Source organism: Blastomyces gilchristii (genome assembly GCF_000003855.2).
Source record: "Blastomyces gilchristii SLH14081 genomic scaffold supercont1.18, whole genome shotgun sequence".
Classification (NCBI taxonomy): Eukaryota; Fungi; Ascomycota; class Eurotiomycetes; order Onygenales; family Ajellomycetaceae; genus Blastomyces; species Blastomyces gilchristii.
The window spans coordinates 526,103-548,853 of NW_003101665.1; the positions used below are offsets into that span (position 1 = coordinate 526,103).

General features: G+C 36.1%; 3 protein-coding genes across 3 annotated transcripts; 2 read left to right on the forward strand and 1 right to left on the reverse strand.

Annotated features, from left to right (window-relative positions):
• Window positions 1-368: 368 nt before the first annotated feature.
• BDBG_17583 (uncharacterized protein) lies at window positions 369-3,111 on the forward strand (the record flags this gene model as incomplete). The annotated part of the gene is made up of 6 exons (XM_002622240.2): window positions 369-614; window positions 693-1,153; window positions 1,321-1,881; window positions 2,117-2,209; window positions 2,457-2,553; window positions 2,701-3,111. 6 exons carry the CDS (start codon window positions 369-371, stop codon window positions 3,109-3,111), a joined length of 1,869 nt encoding a protein of 622 aa, XP_002622286.2.
• A 338-nt stretch (window positions 3,112-3,449) lies between these two features.
• Window positions 3,450-6,703, reverse strand: BDBG_07239 (DNA topoisomerase III; the record flags this gene model as incomplete). Its single annotated transcript, XM_031723001.1, has 4 exons — window positions 3,450-3,485; window positions 3,715-5,490; window positions 5,543-5,716; window positions 6,470-6,703. The coding sequence occupies 4 exons, from the start codon at window positions 6,701-6,703 to the stop codon at window positions 3,450-3,452; spliced, it is 2,220 nt and encodes a 739-aa protein (XP_031580063.1).
• A 14,720-nt stretch (window positions 6,704-21,423) lies between these two features.
• BDBG_07240 (uncharacterized protein) lies at window positions 21,424-22,284 on the forward strand (the record flags this gene model as incomplete). The annotated part of the gene is made up of 2 exons (XM_031723002.1): window positions 21,424-21,681; window positions 21,760-22,284. The coding sequence occupies 2 exons, from the start codon at window positions 21,424-21,426 to the stop codon at window positions 22,282-22,284; spliced, it is 783 nt and encodes a 260-aa protein (XP_031580064.1).
• Window positions 22,285-22,751: the final 467 nt, after the last annotated feature.

A 22,751-nucleotide genomic window follows, 5' to 3' on the forward strand; every position in this document is an offset into this window, starting at 1 on the left:
GTAGATGGCTAAGAGGAGTGAATTAACCCCGAAACGATCTAAGCTCTTGCAAATCTATAATAAATTAAAGCTGAAGATCAATCTGTTTCTCTCATCAAGATAAATGCAGGGCATTAGTAGCTTCTACATATCCCCTATCTATGTACTGTAACCATGGAACATCGATCGATTGATTATCTTTCGAACCCCCCCCCCACCTCCTACAAGTCACATATTCCACAATGATATACCTCGCCGATCACTTCGTTATTTTTTACTACTTTATTTTCATTTTTAATCCTAAGCATGAGTTTGCCATCACATTTCCCTTCAAGAGAGTAGTTCTTAGAATGCTTTATTGTCACCCCTGCCATCGCAAATTCTCCAGTATGCGGTCACTGGATCAACATCGGGAAAATTCATCGCAGCACAACCGCGAGAGATTCCAGAAGTTTTTCAAATCGTCCGATGCCAAAAAGAAGCATATCAAGACCTTCCCGCAACATGGCCTATGTAAGCGCGATTTTGAGACTAAGAAGGCTTCACAGCTGTACCACAAAAGATCTTATCCAATTCCGACAAAACATGATGGAATCTTCGCGACGAAGAGCGTCCCTGTAGGCGATGTTGCGTATGTGGGTATTCCGCCGATAGCTGTGAAGCCAGTGTTTGTTTTGGCGTGTCGCCTTCGCTCAAGCCTACCAAAAGCGTAGCATGACAAAGCTAGATCGTGCCATCGTAAGCTCCATAATCAATGGTGCTCTTCGGCTACCCTACCGCCGCTTGATAACACTCCGGAGGGTATACAATGGCGGCAAGAGAAGCAGAGAATGAAAGAAGAACAGGCTCGACTTGCAGAAACGGAATTCACCAATACGATAAGAAATCTAGGCTACGTGTTTCAAACCGAAGCAGAGCAAAAGGAATCGATGATTAGCCCAACGCCTGACGTTCGCTTTCTGGATCCTATACCCATATCTGGTCACCTCTGCTTTTGGTTGGAGTATAAGAATTATTTTGGTTTTAAAGCGAATCCGTTCATAGCGTCACAGAACAAAACACAGCTCAAGAAATATATCGCGAAAATAGGGCCCGGAGGGGTAGTGTTTAGATTAGGCTTTGAGACAGACCATTTGAATATTAAGGGAGTCAAGGCCTTTCACGAAGAGGATCTGTTACAATGTTTAAGAGCCTCGATATTCAAGGTGGCATGATAGGATGATTAGTATGAACAAAATTGCGATCATGGAGTTCTGTGATTTCATGAAGAGCATCTTCAGTAATCACTTTTTTTCATTTTGGGGGTCATGCCCTTCTGTGTACATACTCAAAAACAATTAGGGATGGTTTTTTAGGAGAGGCAAGGTCGAGGTTAGGCTGGTCTCCCCGTGGCACCATACCTTCTCAAATTACTAAATTCCATCGTGACCAGCAGTATCAGATACTCCCAGCATATGCTCAGGACGGGGTTGTCCTATTTCGTGTGTTTCAAGGCTCAACAGACTCATCTGTCTTTGAAGATTTCATTGAAGAGCTACTTCATCACAGGGACGATACCATGTCGGACAGATCCTACACCGGATCGGATGCTAGTTTCTACTATGAACTCAAAGCGGAATGTCAAGAGCGGAAGATGGAGCTCCAGGAAATAGGAGAACATAACAAGCAAGCAAAGGACAACCAGCAAACTTTTGATCGAGACAGGGAAAGAGAGGTTCAAGAGATGTATGACCCAGTTAAGAAGCAGAGCAAAACACCACTTGAACCCATCACAGGTCACTTCTGTCTATATTCTGTGGAGCACATCGACTATTGCTACAGTTCAGACATGTATTCATCAAAGTATGTCGAGTTCTATTATTTGGATGAGGATGACCATTCGGGCCAGCTCTTGTCACCACAGTAAGTTGTGCACATATATGAACACATCTATTTGAATTCAAACACTGACTGTGGTTTTGAGCTGTTCTTCCCTCCCAAACATACTGGGCTCGAAAAGTTTCAATTGACAAGCATCCGCAGGAAATGTAAACTCATGTTTCAATTTCTCACCAACAACTGTCCGAAACTGGAAATCTCTTGTGAAGGAGTCTTTATGAACAGGAATCCATCAACTGACACACCTGAGGTCTTTAAGTGTGCAGATATCCATTTCGATAGAGAAAAGGGAAGGCAAAAAGGAAGAGGAAACACTCCCCATCCCCACAGGAAACTTGAGACAAACCATTCGGTGGGGTGGTGGAACTAAATCATAAATATGTCGGCTTTTAGCGGCAAAGGATTGCTGTGAAGTACGCCTTGTTATGTTCCAGCCTGCCTACATCAGATTTTGGGTAGTGCTGATTGCTCAGGACACAAACAGGCGACAACGTCTCTCAAGAACGTCTTTCGTCCCCATGTTCACTTGACCACTTGTTCGCCGGTTGTCATGGATACATGTGACATGACTTAACCACCAAAAATATCAGCGCTTACAGGAACGACTTCCCGCCAACCATGGTAGAGGCTTATCGGCGTGTGCGGAATCAAGGCAATAGGAGCCAAAATAGGTGTTTAAAAGTGTGTGAAATACTGGTATGCAAGGATTGACTATTCTTCGAAAAACTCTGTATTCCTATCTACTGCAAATACTAATTCATCGATGACCAAATACAGGAGCTTAAACCTCAGCTTTGTCTTGCTGAATGCAAGGTAGAATCCTAACGAGATCCTAACCCTCAGACCTCCTGTTCGACCAAACAAGCAGACGAACTGACTCTGAATCCAGACTCCGTACCGACTTCCACCATGAGGTCCATCACGTTCAGCTTCGCCCTTCTAGTCGTCCTGCTCGCGGCGCTGTCCGACGCCTGGAAGCTCCAGATCTGGGACAAGAACAACTACAAGGGCACGCGGATCCACTATCGCACCGGAACCATCAGACAAAAGTGCTCGAATCTCGCTTCCGGCTCCAAGAATAGAGCAAACAGCCTCAAGTGGACGGAGAACACGCCTTGCGAAGCTAGATTCTACGACAAGGATAATTGCAAGGGGAAGAAGTTGCTCGAGACCGGCTTCTGGGGAACGTGGAAGGGGAACCTTGGAAAAAATAGCAATAAAGTCAACTCGTACTTGATCAGTTGCTCTACTTGAGTGGGATCCGTTTGCCCCATCGGGGGACAACGACAGGGTGGAATCGAAGTTGACAGGATTGTTGGAGGCGGACACCCCGTACTATATTTTGGGCGGTGTGGGATTGTGTGCATTGGTGATAAAATGAAAGGGGGACGTCAATAGGTTATGTTCTGCAGAGAGAGTACTTGGAGGTAGATCAATATGATGATTCACATTGATATACGGGATCGGGGTGGTCGGTCGGCTGACAACAAATGACGGCGCGGAATCAACGCCAAGTCGGAATTTATTCTTGCATAGGATTGTAGGTTGGGAGCGCGGCAACTGGTAGGGTTCGGTGGTGAGGTCGACAATCCTCAGTTCATTTCACCGAAAACATACTTCTGAACAGCCTACAATCACATCAGCGGAGTAGTAGGTACACCGAGACTCAGTCCTCACCGTACGAAGGACGTCCGTATGTTGCTGCATGCGAGCATAGACCCCTCGATACTGCTCGATGGTTTCGTTAACGACCCGAGTCTTAGTCGTTTGCCCATTGCATATGGCGTTCATCTTTAGCTCCATCTACGCCTGTCATCAGTAGCCCGTGACGGGGATTGATCAAGAACGTTATCTTACCTCCTTGCGTAAAAATGGCTTCATCAAATTAGTCTCGAACCCCATATTCTCGTGACCCTCAACCAAAGCGACCCCCAGCGTCGTGGGTATGAACTCCCGAACACCTGTGATAGCGCCACCGCGGCCAGCACCGCTATTCCTGCCGCCACGACGAGGGGCTACTGCAGTTCTACCTCTACGGCCATTTCCGCCTCTCGCTTGGGCTGGCAACTCCTCGGACTCTTCTTCGTCATTGCCATGCCGCGCCTGCCTTGGCTGAGCTCTGGCTTCGACGTATTGTCGGTCTATAATTGTGACAATATGGTCGGCCATGGTAGCATCAGTGCCGATACCATTCGCGTTCATTAGTGCAAGCAGGTCTGGTTCAGTTAGATATCCAGGTGGTGACGTCTTACCTTCACTGAGAATGGCTTCGGTCGGCTCGAAGACCTCGCCTTTGATGAACGGGGGAAGTTCTTGGTTGCTCCACCGATCGTAAACGTAGACATCGAGATAGTTGCGCTCTAATATTACAAGGCCAGATGCATGGAATGTTTCCGGTCCATAGAGAATAATAATGTCGGTCTTTGACCCCTGGGCGTCTTTGCTGCAGCATGCCAGAAAGCGCCGGACGACGAACTCATGAACACGCTGCTCTTCATGTGAGAGCGTAGTTGGATTGACGAAATTGACCGGGTGGATAGGTGGGTGGGCCTTATCATCATTATGTCCGTTACGGGGCCACGAAAAGCCTCCTTCGACAAGCGCCGTTGCATAATCAGCCCAGCGGCCGCCCTGCGCCTGCTTCTGGACGAGGCCGCGAAGGTCCATACCCCGATCGAACTGATCTGTCTCGGTTCGAGGATAGCTAATCCAACCTTTTTGATATAGCTTTTCTGCAAGCTGCAGAACCTTTTGACTGTCCATTCCGAAGAATCTGCTACCGCACTTCTGAAGCTCTAGAGTAGTCAACGGTAAGGGTTTCCACTTGCTCGTTGGCGTGGTTTTGACCTTTTGGACCTGAGCATTCTGCGAAGTGAGACATCGCTCATAGAGAATAACAGCTGTCCTTCTGTCGAAGAGGTGCTTACGAGCCCAACTAAAGTTCACCCTTGTTCCAGCTTTTCGATGCATCAGTTTGATGCTCCAGAATGGTTCCGGGATAAAATTCCGAACGCGCCAGTAGCGCTCGACGATGAAGCCAAGCGTAGGAAACTGACAGCTCCCGTAGCTGATTAATTGAGAGGCTTCTGACAGATTGCCTCGCTGGAGTACAGGACGAAGGCTCAGAGTGAGGTGCCGGGTGAAGCTTGCGCCCACACGAAGATCGAGCTCGATACGTGAAGCTACTGCGTTGGCTTGCGCTTCGTCGAGATCGGCGGGACGATGAGCGGCGTGGATGATATGCGTTCTTTCGATGTTGGAGAAATGTGCTCTTACTGTGCCGCCAGCGCGACCCAGAGCCTGGTTGCTTTGTGCTGCCACCGACCGAATCTCGGTGCCTATATGCTCACCTTCGCGGTCGCAGTCGGTCCAGATAAAGAGCACGCCGGCCCGGCGAGCGTGTCGCTTGATGTTGTCCGCGATAGGCTCGCTGTTGCTACCAACGAAAACCTCGATGCGAGCGTCAAAAAGCGCAGATGGGTCGCATGAAGTCCAGCTCTTGTATCGCGGCTCAAACTCGTGGCTGAGGAGGTGGCCGAGCACAGAGGTCATCGTGACACTGCAATGACCCCATTGCCGGAAGGTGTAGTCGAATTCGTAGTTCTTCACATACGGATTGCCTTGGATATTATGCTGCACGTCCATTAGCTCGACTGGCTGATTGCGCGGGTCTGTGCTCACGAACGGTAATCACTCGATCTCCCAAGTGGTTTGCAATTGCTTTCGCAATCGATGGCTTTTCCGCAACGCATAACACCGTCCTCACCTCCATAGCGGATCGTGTGTTTCGCGTTGACACAGATCGGAAAGGCAACGTATATACTACTCCCGAACGACGCGTCTCCGGACGTGCGCAGGCCTAAGGTAAGTAAGTAGCTGTATGCGAAAATGGTGTTAGCGTATCTGGCAAAAGGCCAGTCGACAATGCCATAGGCACTGTCTGTAAGCACCTTTTGTATGAAGATGTAGGCTACTGGGGCAAAAGAGCTCGATCACCACCAGCGCACTGCTGGTAGAAGGGCCGACCAACCGCGGGACCCCCAACAGAAGAATAATATTATTGTCTAAGCTAAGAGTCTTTGAGTTGAGGAGGAAGATGAGGTGAACCTTACCGGAAAAACGTAGGCTTATTATACAACCGGGTTATGGTTGTTCCGCCGTGCCAGTCGCCGACACCGTCGCCGAACCGTAAAATATAATATAATGGTGGATTAGCTGTGGAATCACTGTAAATGAGTTATGAACAGAACAAAATCATCATTGTATTGACAATGTCACTGATTCCTATCTATATAATCACTAATTCTAAAAAACATCTCATTCATCAGAATCATTCTCTATTGAAAATCTGTCATGTCTCTCTGTAATTCCTTCTGAATTCTTCAAATCATCTCTATATCATTGTCATCATTTCCTGTCATATCCACATCAACATTTATTTTGAAGAACTTGTGAATTGACATTGAAGTTTGTGAAGGGTCAGTGCTAATGACTATTCACTGTTTGAGAGAGAGGGTTTCAGAGAGATCAGAAGCTGTGTGTTTATTCATTTATATATATTATTATTAACTTCTGTATAAATCTGGGAATCATTTCACTGATTCTAACTTACTTTTTCACTGAGAATATCAAGAGTTCCAGTGCTACTCATAGTCAGAGAATTAATCAGAGTTGAAAGATTAGAGAAGAAAGAGAGGAAAGAATTAACAGCAGTAGCAGAGATATCAGTAAAAGAGATGAAAAGAGAATTATCACTATTATCAAATTTCTCATTACTGCTACTGCTGTCACTGACTGTAACTGAATTCTTATCAAGATAATCTGTGAGTCTCTGAACATGCTTCATTGTTTTGTACATCTCAATAACAATACAGCTAGCTTTAGTATTGATATTATTTATCAAATTTATAAGATTCTTCATCACTGATTTTTATTCTTCAATATAGCTGACTATCATTCTCAAAAGCTTGCAATACACTTCAAGCTTGATAGTTTTAATATCAAGTTTTATCTTTTTAATCATGATTTTCTTCTTTTCTATGATAACTTTTTTCTTTTTAATTTCTAATTTTACTCTTTTAATATTCAACTTAATCTTCTCAATCTCAATTTTAGCTTTTTCAGCAGCACTGATGATAATATTCAAGACTTTCAGAGTAATAGTAATACTCTTTATATATTCAGCTTTCACTTTCTATCAGTAAGTTTTAACTTTCTTAATCTATTTTAAAAGATTCTTCACTGATTTTAATATAGCTCTTTTTATTATTTTCTTGAAATTATCTAATGCAGAAAGATAAAAGTTATAAATTCAGATTAGATTATTAACTTATTCTTTTAATTCTTCAGAGACAATCACACATTTCTTTTTCTCATAATTACAATTTATACAAGACTTTAAGCTTTTCTTCATCTTATTATAAGCAGCATTCAAATGATAGAGAAAAATATACTCAATACAGTGCTTACACATTGTTTATTTACTGAGCTGCTTTATTAAGATATTTAGACAGCTGCTTGCTTTCTTCTCTTAAGTCTTTGTAACAGCAGCATAGGTATACTTAAAGATATTGTTTATTATTTTAATACTGCTGCTGTTGTTGTTATTGCTGTGATTGATACTAATATAATAAATTACTGATATTCTTGATATACTACACAGACAAGATATCTTGATTAGAACTTTTCTGATTAAAAGCTTTCTATTATAACTGACAGAATACTAATCAGACTGAAGAATGAAGAAGAACAGAATGAGCTGAGTGAGCTGAAAATAATCTTTACAGTGTATTATTGTTGCAAGAAGAAGAAAGAGAAAAAGAAGAAAAAGAAAAATATAAGTCTTTATATATGTTATTAATTCATCTTTGCAGATTATCATGCAATGAATACAAATACTTTCATATTTCATCTCTGAGTGTAATCAGCATATCTGATGAATTTCATTCATATCTTAATACTTTTTGCACAGACTATTACTGATTGAATTACAGCTATTTTAAATATAAAATCATTTCTATTAACTAGAAACAAGTGTTTAATGCACTGCTAGAAATATATCTACAGAATTCAAGATAAATAAGAAGATTTTCTGATGCAGTGAAATCAGTGATTCTGCTGTGACTATAACTATAATCAAATACAAGATAGATGATATGATAACTTTTATCAGTGAATATCAAGACAGATGTATTCTAATGATATATGATAAAGTATATATTAACTAATTTATATATAAAATGCATAGAAAACTAAATATATTGAAATAGAAATAGATTATATCAGAAATCTCTACATCATCTGTCTTTTATTGAAAGTGTCTCTGAAAATTTAATCTTTTTTCATATTTTCTTCTACACATCTTTCACTGTACATCTCTTTTTGACTGTCAGAGTATTCTAAATCATCTCTGTAAAGTCATCTCTGACAATTTCCTGATATTCAGAAATATCACTTATCAGATCTCAAAATGTCAGAATATTTTATCATTGTATTATAGCTGCAGTGGAATTTTTATTCATATCAGCATTATTAAATATTTTAACCTGAGTTGTCAGATTGACATATATCTCTGTTTTTAAAATCAGTTTCTAGTTTTTGAAACAATTTGAATTATACTAACTTATATTTCATATATCATTGTTCTTACTCAGAGAATCAGTCAAAGTCAATAACTCTCTACACTTAATAAAAAATCAGAAAGAACTTTTCAGTGATGAATAACTTATAAAAGTAATCAAAGATAATTGTTTCTTTGTAACAATTATGTAAGCTGATTATCTCTGAACTTACTCTGCTCTTTGTCTTTTCTCATTGAATATGATTCTATATTGAAATTAAGTTAGCTAACTTAACTATAAAAGTTTAGATTTCTCTAAGATTCTCTGCTGAATTCTTATCAGAGATTTATAATCTCTTATCAAGAATTTGTTATATTTCACTGAAAAGTTACTATTTTACTAAATCTAAATACTTGTCTTCATTTTCTTTAATGATCTTGATTTTCAGGTCTTAACTGTGTTCAGCATTGTTGTTCTGCTGAATGAGAATATATATAATATTTTATCATTGATTTTGATTATTTTCATGACTGTCTGATCGAGATTTTTCTTTATAAAGAACAGAAAATACATTCATTTAATCTCTAGCTGCAGATGTTACTTCATCAGACAGATCTTCTTCTCATACATTTTAGTATTGAGATGTCTAGTTCTTCAACACCTTCTTGATGAATTGCTTATTAATAAGAAGTTTGAGTTCTTCTTGCTATTCTTCTTATCTGTTGAGCATTCTTTATTGATGTCATTGTATACCTGCTATGATTAAGAAATGTTAATATTGAATTTCCTTTGAAATCAGTGAATTGTCTCATTAAACCTACTAGATGAGAAAGTTCAGAAAGATCTAGCATATCAGAGTTAATAAGAGTATTCATTTTTAAAATTAGATTGAAATTCTAGTCAATGAATGATACTGATTTCAGAAGCTTGCAGAAATATAATCTTGAAATAAAGAAAACAGTTTGATTATTAATATTAATTTAATGTAGATTATTGCTGATTGCAGCTCTTATTAATATACTTCTTTTCAGTAATTCAATCTCATCTCTTTATTTTATCAAGACTGCTCACTCACTTCAATTATATCTTTTCAACTATACAACTTGTTTCTATAAATCATATCAGAAAGTAAAATGTTGTGTCTGTTTAATCAAAATCTGAAACACTATCTGCTATCTGTCTCTAGACAAGAATTCAGAGATGATCAATTAAAATTCCAACTTCAGAGCTCTCTTTTCTCAGAAACTGTAAATGAGAATTTCACTGACAGTGATTCAGATAATGATGTTTCTGATGAAGAAGCATTGCTATTTTCAGTATATTTATCACTTTTAATGTCTTACTTATTATTATAAAAACTAACATTGTCTAAAGACAGAGTTATATAACAAGAATGCTGCTGATAATATTGAGTATATAGAGTGACTTTTGAAAGCAGGCACTGAGAAGAATATTCTGAAAAATATCTTAGAAAATGATGATCAAGAAGATTCTGACAAGTCAGTCACTGAAGATATTACTATGAAAGATACTGCTATCAAAGATATTACTACTGTCTCTCATTCTACTGATGAATTTATTGATTCTGATCCAGTAATTGACATAGCTCACAAACACAGTAACTTTGAAATAAATTCATTTATTTTGACAATGAGACTCTGAGCTGAAGAGTCAGATATTTTCTGAAAAAACTATCAATCACTGCTGCAAATCCTGCATTTATTGAAGAATATATCACTGATAAGTCTGCTCTTCAAAGGTCTATCAACTCTGAAAAAGCAATGCAGAGTATAATTTCTGATTTTATCAGTTAAGAAAATGTCAATTTTAATAGTATTATCAATGTAAATACTAACTCTGAGTTCTGCTTAGAAAAATCTCACTGTATTCTTCATAAGATTACTCTACTTTCAAAATTCAATTTCATTAATATCTGCTCTTCTCAAATTCTCAAATTTTCAGTGATAGATGTATATAGAAATGATAAAACTTGTTAATAATCTTACTAAGTTATGATAATCTCACAGTTAAGAGAGCTCTGTCAAATATTATTTCAGTGACTTTGTGCAATATTTATTAACAAATAAACCTCTTTTTTCTTCTGATTTTATTTGATATCAGTGTGAAAATCTCAAATGCTACTGTAAATTAAGATTGAATGATATATCTCATATTAAGAGAGTGTGTTTTGTCAGATGTAATCACTGACATTCAGACATGAGAATGAGATCTTATATAATAATTCTAAAAGTTTAAGAAGTCATTCATTATACTTCTTAGATAGTACAAAGATTATCATTCTTGAATCTGTTATTTATCTCATTTAAATTAATTACAATGAAAGATGAGATAAAATATATCTTAATTATTCAGATTCTGAATCAACTTGACATTTATATAAATACAATGTTTGAATTGAATTTCAATCTATCAGTAGAATATGAGAATAAAGATCAGTATTTTCTTTGTCAGATTATAAGAATTAAGACTGAAGCTGTTAAGATATAATTATATTATAAATCTTTACTAATTCAGACTAAGTTAGAAATTGCTGCATATGAACAAGACATTTTAAAAAGCATATTTTACTCTGATATATAAGTTATTTCTCTATCATATCAATTATTCATTGATGAATTTGATTTATATCAGAACATGTACTGAAGCTTAATAAGTTTTTATATGATTTCTACACTAAGTGCTGTTGAGTGTTCAAAGTGAAATAATATTTTTATTCTAATCTTTGATTCTTATAATATCAATTTCTCTGACACTATTACTGTATTATCACATGACTTATCTACATTGAATTGTGAGAGAATTATGATGAATATCAGTAAAGAAAAGATAAGAGTGATTGCATCTTGTATAACATTTCTTGAAGATATGTCACAGTAAAATAGTAATACAGAGATCAAAGAATCAACTGTGAGAAGATCTTACTGAAGCTGTTTTATTAATGATAAGAATCAGCTGAATTTGAACTATGATTTATATAATAACAGCTGATTTCATCATTATATACAGTATCTTCAGACTAAACTAGATAATCTGCTGAATCTCACATATAGAGATCAAATGTGTCAAGAGCAGAGTATAACAGTGCAGATAGTATCTCTTTTTTAAATATACTCAAGTTTAAATTTGATCTCATTTTTCTCTTCAGATTCATATTATAGTGAGTTTGCTAAAATATCAGAGATTTCATACTTATTACTAGTCTGTTCTGTTCTATTATTATATGATCAGTAAGAATACTTCTGAATATTACAGATATTTCTCTTTTCTTATAGTTGAAATTGTTTACAGTTATTAATTACTCATCTTAAGAAGTATCAGCTTTAAGAATATACTCAAGCTTCAATCATTATATCTCTTATCTTACAGTGTGAGCTCAGAGAGAAATGACTCAGTTCAGTGATTAAGCAGATTATTTCTGCAGCATTTTCAGCACAAAGTCAAAATCAATCATCTATTAATCTTATTATTCAGATATATACAGTCATTGTAAGAAGTAATAGTCTATTGATGTCTCAATCTCTGAGAGAAAATAATTCTGAAGTGACCTGTCAAATCATACTTACAGTCTGCTGATAGTTACAGTTTCTTATTGAAGCTGCAGTGAGAGTAACTAGACTGGCCGCTGAGATCATGAATTTCACGTTTGATCTCATTTGATCTGGTCCCATACATTTCTTGGCGTGAATCCCGCTGGGACTGGCTATTAAAAAAACATGTAAAGTGACTATATATCAGATCTTAAAATGGAATCATGACTTGAAAAAAATGAGAAAGTGGTCTCATTTGGTTCCATTTAGTCTCATTCTTGGCATAAAGTTACTATTTTTAGACATTTTAAGGTTTTTTTTAGACTATTTTTAATTTTTTAAAAAGTAACACTTTTTGGTAACACTCAAATGAGATTTAAAGTCATTTAAAGCAATAAAAATAATTTAAATTGAGAAGTGAAAATCATGGTCTCATTTGAAAAATGTGACAAGAGTAGACAGTAAGTCTCACTGAGACAGTATGAGACTACTATCTAATGTTAAAACTGTGTAATGAGATCAGTCGAATTGATAATGAAACTATCAAAAAATCTAGTCCTGGTCTCAGACACGGTCACACAGTCAGTCTAAGAGTAACAGTGATATTTGAATTATTCTAAGCTGATTCAGTTATTAGTTATCAATCATTCTCTGCTTTAACTATGAGTACAGTTGCTATATATATCAGCAGCAGTAATTATATCAAAAAAGCAAAGCTTATATAGTATATAAAGAGTCAGCTAAATATATATATTAACTTACACTACATTGAGCTGATTAAAGAATACACTGTATCTAATAATTATAATATTCTGATAGAAGAGAATAAGTATTGAGATTATAAGAATCTAGTACAGTGAATAAATCATTGAGATATAAAAAAGACACTGCTCTTATAGAAGAGTTTTCAGTGAATCTTATAACTAGTATTAAAAGATTTCTTTAACAGCTCTGATATACATCTGACACAGAAGATTCAGAATTTATATGCATATTATTCAGCACTTTTCAATAATTTACTGAGAATAAATAAAGAAGCTGAAGATAAGAATAATAATTCACTGAACTACTCTATTAAGTTAATGCTAATAAAAGATTATATTACTCTGAAGATTTTTGATTATCTATTATTAAGCAAGATATCAGAGAAAGTTGATATATAATTTATTGTAAGAATAAGTGCTCGCAGGCGATTATTCGGGTGTTTGCAGCTTGGTGTGATATGTACTGTTAACTACTAGAAGTGTTCACAGTAGAAAGATAAATGTAGAGATTAAATGTATAATAGTATTCAAGCTGAGTTGTGAATAGTATTCATGAACTCCAGTCTATATAGTTGTGTGTAGTCAAGAGCTGCTAGCTCTATTAATTATGCAAGAGATAGAAATAGAGGTAAAGAATCTGCAAGAAGTGAAATTTCTTACATACTCTTTCCTCTCTAAGACTTTGTCTGTGAAGCCTTTCACTGAGTGACTTTATAGTCAGCTCAGCACTGCAGTGATACTCACTAAAAATCCTTCATATCTATAAAAAACCTCAGTGAGGAAAAATCCCTTGTTATTATGAAGAGAAAAGAGTCTGTCACTCAGTTTCTTATTCTATGAGATTCTTTATAATCTACAGATTCTTCTCTGACTATCATGCAGATTCATCTCACATCTTTCATATAGAAGAGTTTCAGTTGACTCTCAATCATTTTCATGAGATTCTTGTGTAATCATTACACAGATTCATCTCATAGATAAATCACTCTCTGTGAGATCACTCTTATTAAAGAGAAACATTTATGAGTTAATCTTTCATTCATTCTCACAAATCATTGCTCTTGACACTGTAGAATTGTGAGGAATTTTCCATTCTTTCATCAACTCTGTAGAATTGTAGAATCAAGATATTCACAGTCTGCAATCACTCTTTATAGTTATATAGAAAGATTCAGATCTGTGATTCACAATCACTTTTATTTACTAGAGTGATCTGACTGTTTCACAGAATTACTCACAGTGTAAGTAAATCTCTCTAGAGTAGTATAAATATCTCAGATCTGTCTGTGAAATCTCATCTTCTTTTTTCTTTTTCTGTAACAGCTCTTATCTTTATAAACTGTGAGTATTCTCATTCATCTGTGAAGTGTTTTCACTCAGATAATAGAGAGAGAGTGTTTCTGACAGTATTTATATATTGATTCAAGAACTTCTCAAGAATAAAAATTTTTTCAATTTCAATCTCTTTATAAATAATATCTGATTGTTACTGAGCTTCTTATGAGTGTCTCTGCAACTTCTCTGATCACTTTTTACTGACTGATGAAGTAGAGACACTGCTGCTCACAATCATGTCTTTATCTCTCTCAGCCTTGTCACTGCATCTGATCTTCAGGCCAGCAGTCAACTCTCTGTCTTTCTCAGACCAGTCTCTGACTTCAAGCAGTGCAGTCCTCTTCTTTGCTGTAAGTCTTCTCATAAGTAATTTCTTACAGACTCTAGCTAACAGTTCTTATAAAGCTCTCAGTGTTGTCAGTGTCTTCTACAGCTCTGCAGGCCTATGACCACTCTCTCCCTGCTCACACAATCTCTGATCAGGCATATATGAATATATCTAGATTCTCTATCAATGATTCTCACACTGCAGTGCATTTCTGCAATTTCATTGTCAATGAGAGATGAGTTTCTGAGTATTCACAAAATTCAGATAATCAAGACAATGCAAATGCCATAAATTCATGATAAGAGTTAATCTGAACAGATGAGCTCTCTCTCTGCATTCTCATTATTTTCAGGCTGAATACTTCAGCACAACTGAGAGAGTGAACACAGCTTTATAAGAGATATCTAATCACACACACAGATAATCAGTCTTCAAGACTCTGTCACAACTATGTATACTCTGATATCTGACTTCTCTGAAGTCTGTGCATTTCTGACAGTCTTTGTATCAAATATAACAATTGTCTGTATCATAGATATGATACTCTCTGCTTCTTTGAAGAAGAAAATTAGTAGTTGTGAGAGAGTTGAGTGTCACAGATATTGATAATATAAGTGTGAGTTTTCTTTGTTTTTTCTTTATTAATCTCTAAATTGTATTCACAGCCCTGTTTATTTTCTTGTTTTTTAGCTTTAATAAGAATATATTTTCTTCTTTTCTTATATACACTGCAGACTGTTCATCTCAGTAGAAATTCATCATCTTATAGACTAGAATTTACAAATGACAGTGTTAATATCTTTATCACAATCAGGTTCTTAGTGAAGATTACATTATTCTAACTTATCAGAATTTACAGTATGAAAGTCATGTCTCAGCTTCTACAGATATCTTATCTGTTTGAATAATTCTTAAGTGAACTCATTCATCTTGTCAGAATACTCTTATCACTGAACCTTGAATCAGAGCTCATAATCTCATTTCTCTGAGTCAACAATTTCTTTAATCTGATATTCTCTTTCACTCTCTAGTGCTTTATAAATAGAGTGATGAGTCACAGAGTTCTCTTCTGAGAATTCCTTATATTTACAGAGTAAAGAGACATGAAAAATATTGTATATCTGTAACTCAGATAATAGTTTCAATCTGTAAAACTACAGACTAACTTTCTCTATAATCTTATAAGACTCTGTTCATAAGAGATTCAGCTTCTTACTAGATCTCTATATAATGATGTTTTCTAGACTCAGTCAGACTTTATCATCTTTCTTGAAACTCTTTATAATATACTTGAAGTCATAGTATCTCTTCTGATACTCTTGAGTCTTTCTCAAGAATTCACAGACTTTCTTCTGAATCTTCTGAATTCTCTCAGCTTATTCACAGATATTATCACACTCTATAATATACTCTCACAGGTTCATCAAGATCATCTGCAGATGAGTCTTAGTAAGTATCTCAAAGAGAGTTTTACCTGTGCTGACATGCTTTAAGTTATTGTATACAAACTTTATAAGTGATAATTAATGTACTCAGTCATTCTGATTGTAATTGATAAAGCACTACAGATACTGTTTTAATATACTCATCAGATATTCTGTCTGATCATCTATCTATTGATGAAAAGCTGTGCTTAGATCTTATGAGATCTTCAGTATAATTATCAGATCAGATCAGAACTCTTCTGCAAAGATTGATTCTCTGTCTGAGATAATATTCATAGATAATTCATACAACTGAATCACATTGCAGATGAAGATGTGAGTCAAATTCTTTAACTTCAAGTTCTTACAGATGAGTATAAAGTGTGTTATCTTGATAAAGTAATTCACTATCATCAGCACACTGTCAAAGTAGACATTATATATGTTCTTGCTTTCAGAGAGACTTATAAGAGTATTTATTTCTAGCTGTTCTCAAGGTTTCTGTGAGATGAGTAGAGAAGTAAGTTCTTTATATAATCTGAACTGTACTATCTGTGAACTCTGATAAATAGTACAAGAATTCACTATCTTCTTCACAAGTTCTTGTATCTTCAGTCAGAAGTATTTTCTTATAAGCAACTTATAAGTTCTAGTGTCTGTAAAATGACTTACTAGAGAAGAGTCATGATATCTTTTGATAAGTTCTATATATAGAAACTCATTTATAGGCACATAAATCTGACTCTCTCTTTATAAGAGATTATTTAAGTCTCTTCAATTCTTTATTTCTGCAGAGTTGATCCCTGTCATGAGCAGTTTCTGAATATATTAAGTATATTCATTCTTCAGTTGCAGTTCAGGCAATCTGAATAGAAGATTTTATAAAGACTTATACTCTGTTTTTTCTTGCATCAGATCTTTCACAGCACTTCTCAAAGTCTGTAAATTCTTCAGATTATAGATACTCTCTTCAAGAATTCTCATAAAGATTCTCAGAGTATTAACTCTCAGTGTTGTAGAGAGTAGTTGTACAGACTTCTTCTCTCTCTTTTCTCTCTTCTCTCACAGGGAATTGAGAGACTCTTCAGTTAATCTCTTTATAATACTCAGTCTGAGCATCTTACAAAGCTTTTCTATCTTCTCTAGTTTCTCTGTGTCTGTCACTCTGATCTTCTTAACATAGTCTGATCTGTAAGAGAGTTCATTCACTGAGTTCTTAGTTCTCTTGATATATTCTATCTTGAATCAGAACTCACTCAGTCTCTGAGCTCAGTAAATCTGCTACTGCAAGAGTTTCTTAATTGAAGTAAACTGTTACAAACTGTTATGATCAGTTCTAACAGTAATCACTGTTATAAGACTCTCAAAGTAGTGACATCAGTGATAGAAGAATTTCACTATCATGAGAAGCTTCTGATCATGAATGTTATAGTTAATCTCTGTGAATTATATCTTTTATAAGAAAAAGGTCACTGAAACTCAGTTCTCATTTAACTGTAGTTATAAGACTATTTCTGAAATTATAAAGAAGAAGATATCTGTCTTCAATCTGATTAAGAGTAAGAGATTAAAGTGAAACAGTATCACTGTATCTATAAATGTCTGTTTCAATCTTATAAAGACTCTGTAAGCTTCTGAAATAAGAAAGTTCTTACAGTTCTCTCTTCTTAACAATCTTTTCATTCTTCATTTATGAAATGACTTCTTCTTATTTTCACTCTTCAGCATGTCTGTAAGAGTCAAGAAGATTCTTATAAATACAAAGATAAACTGTCTATAGAAATTCACAAAGTTCAGAAAGATCTGAATCTCATGAATACTAGTTAGCTTCAGTCATGATAGAATAGTCTCAATCTGCAAAGATTTCATCTGAATATCATTCACAGTGATTACATATTCTAGGAAATTAATTCAGTGAGTACTGAAGTTACACTTTACAAGCTTAATATACAGTTCTGTCTCATCTAAGATCTTCAACACACTTCACATATACTCAGTGTGTTCTTTCTTCTTCACAGAGTACACTATCACATTATTCAGATATATTATCACAAAGACATTCAGATATACATGAAGTGTTTTATTGATAAAAGACTGAAATACTGTGAGAGTATTAGTCAGATTAAAAGATATTACTAGATATTCAAACAGTCTCAGTGCAGTTCTAAAGACAGTCTTTTATTCATCTTCAGACTGTATTCACAGCTGTGTATATACATTGATCACATTTAGTTGTATGAATATGACAGCTTCTGTAAGACAGTTAATCACATTCTCAATCAGAGACAGAAAGTAGCAGCTCTTTATTATCTTAAAGTTCAGGTCACAGTAGTCTACATATAATCTGAGATCTTTATTCTTCTTCTTCATGAATATCACAGAGACTTCTGTGAAGATCTGTGAAGATTGAATAAAGTTATTCTTCAGATTCTTCTTTACATAGATCTGTAAGATCTCTGTCTCATAGTGAAAGAGCTTATAGATTGATTCTCAGAAGAGTTTCTGCTCTTCTATCAAATCTATTATCAGATTCTTCTCATAGTGAGAAGAAAGCTCAGCTGTCTTAGCTGAACTGAACATCTCTGCAAGATCTCAGTATTTCTCTAGTATCTGAAGCTCAGTTTTCATGACTGTGAGATTCTTAGACACTTGTAAAGTCATTATATAGATGAACTTATCTTCTCTAATTAACTCTACAGTATTAACTACTTCTATCTCTGTGAGTGAGTCTGTCAACACTGATTAGAAGTATAAACCTGACTCACAGACAGCTATGTGCAGATTGTGTCTTTGAAGTCATGTAAGTCTTAAATACATGTTATTTATAATGTTTATAATAATCACAGTTTCTGTAAATCTTCTTCAGATTTCAGAGAGATCTTACAATTCAAAGATAACTCTTATAAGTCTCTCAGTTCTTAGATCTGAGTTCTCATGCTCTACTTGTTATAAGAGCAGATTCTCAGTCTTTATCTTTCAGCTTATTTATTTTACAAGCTTTAGAGACATCACAGTGATCTGAGATTCTGAGTTTATTAATACTTTTCATACTTATGAGATAGCAGTATCACAGTGCAGTCTCTTCTCATAAGCAAGCATTTTCATTAAGAGAGTAACAGATTCAGATGTCAGCTTCAAGACTTTTAAGAAGGCTGTTGCTGACTCTGTTCATAACTTCTTAAATTTCTATTTTAATTTGTCTGAACAGTTTGTGTGAAGATGTTCTAATTTAGAACAGATAAAGTAGAGTCTCTTTTTCTTAATCTTTCTGTTATACACTCTGTTTACAGAAGCTTATAAAGCTCTCTCTCTCTGCTCAGTAGTCAGACACAAATCTCTCTATATCTTATCATCTTTTTCTAGTAAATCTGTTCTCTGTTATTCTGACTCTTATAGAGCCAGTCAATGATCTGCTCTTTACAGGTCTGTGACTCTCACAGTGATCTGTAAGTGATAAATAAGAGTCATTAGTTTCTTCAGAGTCAAGAACTTAGAGTCTTACTCAATGAGCTTATTCTGCATATCTTTATTCAGTCTCTTTATAAATATCATCATTCAGGTCTTGTTTCAGAGCCCTGTTTTCACAGATCTCAATTCATATCATAATTCTATGAAGCACTGTGAGTAGTCTTCATCAGATTTCTCATCTCTTTTTCTAATATTAATGATTATAGCTCAGATATTCTCTGTTCAGCTTGCAGAGTTCTCTAACTTATTCTCTAAATAGATCTTAAGAATAGATCATTGAAATCTCTTATAATCATTCTCTAGATAGTTCAGTCAGTTCTTGACTTCAGTGTAATAGAGATCTGTCATTATATAGATAACAGCTTCTTCATCTTCTATATCACACAGTCAGGCTTGTGAGTCAATTTCAAATACAAACTTGCAAAAGCTTTTATAGATTGTAGTTCAATAGATAATCTTAAGTGATCATAGCTTGAGAAAGTTTCTTTTCAGTTTGTAAGTATCTCTGAAGATCATGTTTAGAAACTTAGTTCAAGAATGTTTACAGACAGTAAGCATTTCTTATAGAAAAATAGCTTGATTTTACAGAAGATACTCAAGAATGTTCTTCACTGAGATTGATTCATTCATGAGTTCAGAGAGTTTCTCTGTCACAGATACAGAGAATAATATCTTATAAGTGATTAATAAGTTCTCTGAGACTTCTTTTATAAGAGTTATTTATAGTTTAGATGACTGCTTCTGAGTGTCTGCAGTAGAGTTTGCAGAGATTAGAGTATATAAGTTTCTAGTTCTTTCAGTTATAACAGATGATTGCTGACTGACTGAGCTTGAAATGTAAGAATAAGTACTCACAGATGATTATTCAGATGTTTGCAGCTTAGCATGATATGTACTGTTAACTACTAGAAGTGTTCATGATAGAAAGATAAATGTAGAGATTAAATATATAATAGCATTCAAGCTGAGTTATGAATAGTATTCATGAACTTCAGTCTATATAGTTGTGTGTAGCCAAGGGCCACTAGCTCTATTGATTATGTGAGAGATAGAAATAGAGGTAAAGAATCCGCAAGAAGCGGGATTTCTTACATTTATAAATCTCTTTAAGCTTGAATTACTTCATTCATTTCTCAATAATCTGTGAGAATTCTATGATATCAATTGAAATAAGTTCTCAGTTTTGAAACTAGATCACTGTTCAATTCTTTTCTATAATAAGTTAATATTCTCAGTTCAGTATATCTCTTCAACTAATCAATCAATCAGTTATTGACTTATTAATATATAAACCAGGAAGTGTATTCACTGAATCTCTCTTATAAAGAGAGATATTCTTTAATATTAAGAGACTGATCTTGACTGAATTACAACTATCTTTATTCATGAAATGAGAGAGATTAAGTAGATTTTCTTTACACTTACTTCTCTACATCATGTCAGACAGAATCATCTACTGAATCTACTGATTTTATAAGAGAATTCTGACAGTTACACTATTATCAGGCTTTCAGCAGTTTAAAAGACAGTATTGCATGACATTTCAATACTGAATACTGATGAAAATGATGATTGTTTAATGTATGAATCTCAGACAATAAGATATTTATATTACACTTGAAATATCTCATTTCTTTAGATAGTAATTTGATTTGTATGAAGTAGTTAACTAGTCTAGCTGAATAGTATACAAGTATTGATTTCACTGACAGAACAGTATATTGTGGCTTGCAGTATCTCAGTAGTATCTTGATGATGGCATCCGCTGATTATATGGTGACTGAGCTGTCCCCTGATAGTGTCAAGAAGTCCTGTGCTGTTTCAATGCCATCTTGACATTTAATATTCGGCGACGTGTTGCCGAATATAATGGTGGAACATGTGTTACAATCGGCGACACGTGACACGGGTGGAATGGTGGATCCACGGTGTAATCACCGTAAATTAACCCTACGTTCTTCCCATAAGGAAGGCTAAGTAGTCACATGATCAATCATGATTACATAAGGGAATGGGGGCATGACATGACGCTGTCACCCCTGGCTTGACAAAGTGGCTAATAACGACACTGCAGTTGCTGCTCTTGCGCTCAAATACAACTTCAACTCCGCCCAACGATGCCTCCACTGCATTTGCCACATGCTCAACCTCGTTGGTCAAGCGCTTATGTCTGCCAATGATCAAACTACCTACGAGAACGCTCACGAACACTGCACTGAAGAGGAGTTATACGTGCACGTTGGCGCAAAAATAGCCCCATTGGGGTCCTTTTTTGACGATATCAACTACGTCAAAACGCTGCAACAATACGAGCTCTTTCAAGACTGTCAGCGCGCTACAAACGCTTATCCATCCGTTGATAAACCACCTAAAACACTCGAGCCGGTTAAGCCAGTTGTTATTTGATGGAACTCAGTGTACCCAGCTCTTGAGTGCGCCACACGCTTACAAAGTGCGTTTAATTGCTACACTAAGCACCATATAAACAGAGTTACAATTGAGGACTCAAACTCGATAAGGAGTAACAACAAGCTACCTGACGCGCCAAGTTGGATGAGATCTGATGGCCTTACTGCTGCTGACTGGGCCGTGATTACTGAGTATCAAGAGACCCAAAGCCACTCAAAGGAGCTACTCAACGCCTTGAAGGCCGCGGCAAAGACGGCAAAGACGGCGCTATATACAAGATTATACCAGTGCACAAGCACGTCCTTAACTGCCTCGAGGAGCGACTCCAATTGTACGGAGATGTTGACTTTAACGCTCATTGTGAGGCGCTCGTCGCGCGGAGTTGCACCTACAGGCAGCTCAATTGATGACGCAATTAGTGCTTACTTGCGCGGCGGAGGCAATGCAGACGCTCGAATTGATAAGTTTGAGGACTGGAAATTTCATGAACCTGAGTTGACAGCAGCCCAGTACAAGGCACATGGCAGCCCAGTACAAGGCACATGGCAGCCCAGTCTTGTATTGGATACAACTGCGGCTAAAATACCCTGATTTAGCGCAGCTTGCTATTGACATTATGACTATCCCAGCATCAAGTGGCGATTGTGAGTGACTCTTCAGCAAGCTGGGCGACCTACTTAAGCCCAAACTTCACTGCTAGTGTGGGTACGAGCTGGCTTCAAAACACCATATACTAATGACGAGATGGACGTAACTGACGAGGAGGTGATGTGGGACCAAAACATGTGTGAGTGGGATACTTCAACACTGTAATTTGTATGGCAGTCGATCTCTTTGGCATCAATCAAGCAATCACTTGTCAATCAATAAATCCAAAACTCACTTTCAATTCAATCAATCAATCCAATCAGATTGGCTTCAACAACCAATCAATTCAATTCAAGAGCTCAATATTGATTTGATTGATTGTTTACAACTGTGGCTCCCGGTATTCTCTTTGCCTTTTCTTTTGAAAGAAGAAAGTTCTTTTGCTTATTTGGGATGTAGTAAGTGGTCCC